A 3168-nucleotide genomic window follows, 5' to 3' on the forward strand; every position below is an offset into this window, starting at 1 on the left:
GCTCTTCCAAGATGAACCAGTATTAGAAAAAGGAAAGATCGAAACTAGCCACGAAAAATCTGTAAGGAATGTGCTTTTGCTCACCATGTCGATAACCTTGAGCTGTCCGTATGAGAAGACGATGGCGTTAGGAGGAGTGGCCACTGGCAGCATGAAAGCCAGCGATGCAGAAAGCGTGCAGGGCAGCATGACGTAGAGCGGATTGAGGCAGATGGCTTCAGCCTGCGCGCGACGGGAGAGCAAAGACGACGCTTTCAATAGACACAAACGCACAGAAATCTTTCGGCAGAAGACCGACTGTCCCCCTCAGAAACCTCGCTCTCTCACAAGCCCTGCAGCCACTCCTGGTTTGGTTCTGCTCTAGGAGCTGCTAGCCAACGTCTTCATGCAGCACATGCAAGAATCAATTTTGTGGTCAGTGCTTTGTGGTGCTGACTGTGGAACCTGAGCACTGTTGCGGTATAAACCAATAATAATGGTTGTGTTCAACTCTCAAACCAGGAAAAAAACGTAGAGTGGCTTCAGACTGCTGAAGAACAAAATTAAATCATCAGAGGGCACCAGGCAGCCCAAGCTGTGGAGGTGAGTTGCTCGTGTTAGGGTTGGCCAGAGTCTGTGACCAAGCACAAAGATTTTGGTGGAGCTTCTTCCAGTTTCCATCTGGAACCAACTTTTCATGCTGCAGAACCATGTCTGCCCCAGCAACAGGAATCTCCTGTGGAAGTCTGAACTAGGTCAGAGAGCTTGACTAATGCTATCACCTCCAGAGGCTTCTGCAAGGCCAGTGGTCGGCGTGAAATGCAGTAATGGAATGTTACAGGGAAGCAAATGCTGCCGGTGTCTCTGTGCAGAACAAATAGGAAAAAACAAGTACAGCTGGCAGTGACCTCATGGGCTTGTTTAGGCCAGAAGGCAAAGTCTAATACGCCGATGAATTTAATCTCTTTGCTTTTCACCAGCAATGGCTTTAGCAAGGTTGGACTAAGCGCAGCGTGTGACTATATCTGCCTGCACCTACGCTTACGTGTGTTTTAAATCGGGTATTCCTGATCGGACACACAAAGCAGGGCTTGGCGACGTCAGCCAGTGAGTTTCTGTAACCGAGATGATGTACGCCTGGAGCGGAGTCGAAAGCTGTTCTGGTGAGAACATTTAGAAATGCCAGAACTTACCATTGAAGCCAGAATAGGGAGGAAGAGGGTGGTGGTGGCCACATTGCTGGTGCACTCAGTGAAAGTGGCAACAAGGAGAGACAGCACCATGGCGATAGCTGGGTGAGGGATGTTCTCCAGAGGAGTCAGTTGGCTGCCTAACCACGAAGACAGACCAGATTCCTGCGACAGAGGGAAGAGGCCTGTCAGGAGAGCAGGCTGGAGGAGGAATAGCCACATCGCAGTCCAATTACATTCTCATCCCACTCCTACCTTCCTTTCCTACAGGAGTTCTCAAACTGCTTTCTGCAGAAAAACCTCTCAGATGCTCATAGACACAATCGTTTGGTAGGTTAAGTAAAACTACACATGTTTTCCCTTCCAAGGAATTCGAAAGGAGAAGAAACCATCTTTACATTATGTTATCGATAGCAAATAACTATTGCTCTGTTCAGGCCATTAGCTGTATATGATCAATAGTGGGGGCCTGTGTCACAGGAGGGTTGGAATCTGTCTTCAAAGCACCAGTCTAATTCCCTGTCCTAGGGCAGGATCGGCGCTACCGGAACTATTACTGATAGGTGTTTTTCAAACGTGGTAAAAATCTCCAGCAATGAAATTTCCACGGCCTCCCCAGATAATTTTCCCAAGTGCTCAACCCTCTGTACAGCTGAACTGCTGCCCTACCTAAAGATCCCCCACTGCAATTTAAGCCCTTCAGCACCACCGGAATATAAAAAATTCCTCTGAAGGGGTTGTTGAAGACTGAAATCCAGCCCTGAAAGCATTCCTGTGCCTGAGGACTTACGGTCCTGAGTGGAAGGATCATATTTTACCTGTCTTGTGTGTGATGGTCCTACCTGTAGTACCTGGGTGTTTGTTTTTGACTCAGTAGCCATATAAAAAACCTGACTAGAGTAAGGGGTACGAGCAGCTTTAAAGCGTGTCCAGTTCCACCTCTCACATTTGTGGTACTTGCGTATTTCTTCCTGTTCCCCACACTGAGTTGCAGCCTTGTTTTCTGGCAACGCTTTTACAAGTCGTTGTGATCTCTAAATTCTAACCCAGCATTTCCAGGCACTTAAAGCCTTTTCCGATTTGTTTATCGTCCATAGATTTAATAAATATCTTCTCTGTTCCATCATTTGAATCATTACTGAAAAACAGTTTGTAGCCCCAGAGTCCTGGCAGGTGCCTGCAGAAGGGCACCAGTGCCTCCTCCAGCCCACCAGCCAGACGGTTCATCTGCCGCTGAAGGTTCTTGAGCTAGCCCTTCATTTGTCTTCTAGGAGTTTAATTTAAATCACATTTCCATCAGCAGTTTGTTTGAAATAGCTCAGAGACCCATCCTGGGCACATTAGCTCCTCAAGCTTGCCACATCAACTCAGTCTTACTGAGCAGGACCTTTGGGGTAGTTTCTTAATCACCCACTTCTCCAGAAACACAGCGCCGTGCCTTGGCTGGTGGTACCATCCCAGCTGCGCAGGCAACAGCGAAGATTTGTTCCAACTGCAGGACTCCTCCTAGCGATGGGGAAGCCCGTCCCACTGCCACGAGCTGGGGAAAGGCGTGTTTGGTGCTACCAGCGTGCCCTCTCGTGTCCGGGGAGAGCATGCCTGAGAAGCCGGGTGGAAAACACCCCAGAAGACACGGACACCAGGTGAGCAGAGGAATGTTACCTCACTGCCTTTGGCTAAGGCAAAGCCACCTCCCAGCAGCAACACGATGTTCCACGGCATTTTCTTGTGAACCACTTTCCAGTCCAAGAGAGCTGGAGGTGCTCGGATCTTTGCCTTGCTGCCTGAAACCCAGAAACATTTGGTGAGCCATGTTACGTTCTCCAGAGAAAGGAGGCTTCCTGGTGGGAGGTGAGCTCAGTCTGAGCATCAGGGAAGATTTCTGTCAGCAGGATCTGTGGAATTACTGCCTGCAGCGAGTGATGGGAGCCTCACCAGCTTGGATTTTAGAACCGGGCTTGTAAAAATCCTAGAAGTGGTCTGTAGCTGCTCCAAGAGG

General features: G+C 49.1%; 1 protein-coding gene across 1 annotated transcript in view; it reads right to left on the reverse strand.

Annotated features, from left to right (window-relative positions):
* SLC13A2 (solute carrier family 13 (sodium-dependent dicarboxylate transporter), member 2) overlaps positions 1-3168 on the reverse strand; it is a 12691-nt gene that overhangs the window by 898 nt on the left and 8625 nt on the right. Inside the window, exons 9-11 of the mRNA XM_010133718.1 lie at positions 2832-2949; positions 1173-1334; positions 85-222 (exon numbers count right to left, since the gene is read on the reverse strand). Coding sequence (XP_010132020.1) covers positions 85-222; positions 1173-1334; positions 2832-2949 — 418 coding nt within the window. The remainder of the gene's footprint in view (positions 1-84; positions 223-1172; positions 1335-2831; positions 2950-3168) is intronic.

Source organism: Buceros rhinoceros, unplaced genomic scaffold, assembly GCF_000710305.1.
Source record: "Buceros rhinoceros silvestris isolate BGI_N320 unplaced genomic scaffold, ASM71030v1 scaffold12143, whole genome shotgun sequence".
Taxonomy (NCBI): domain Eukaryota; kingdom Metazoa; phylum Chordata; class Aves; order Bucerotiformes; family Bucerotidae; genus Buceros; species Buceros rhinoceros.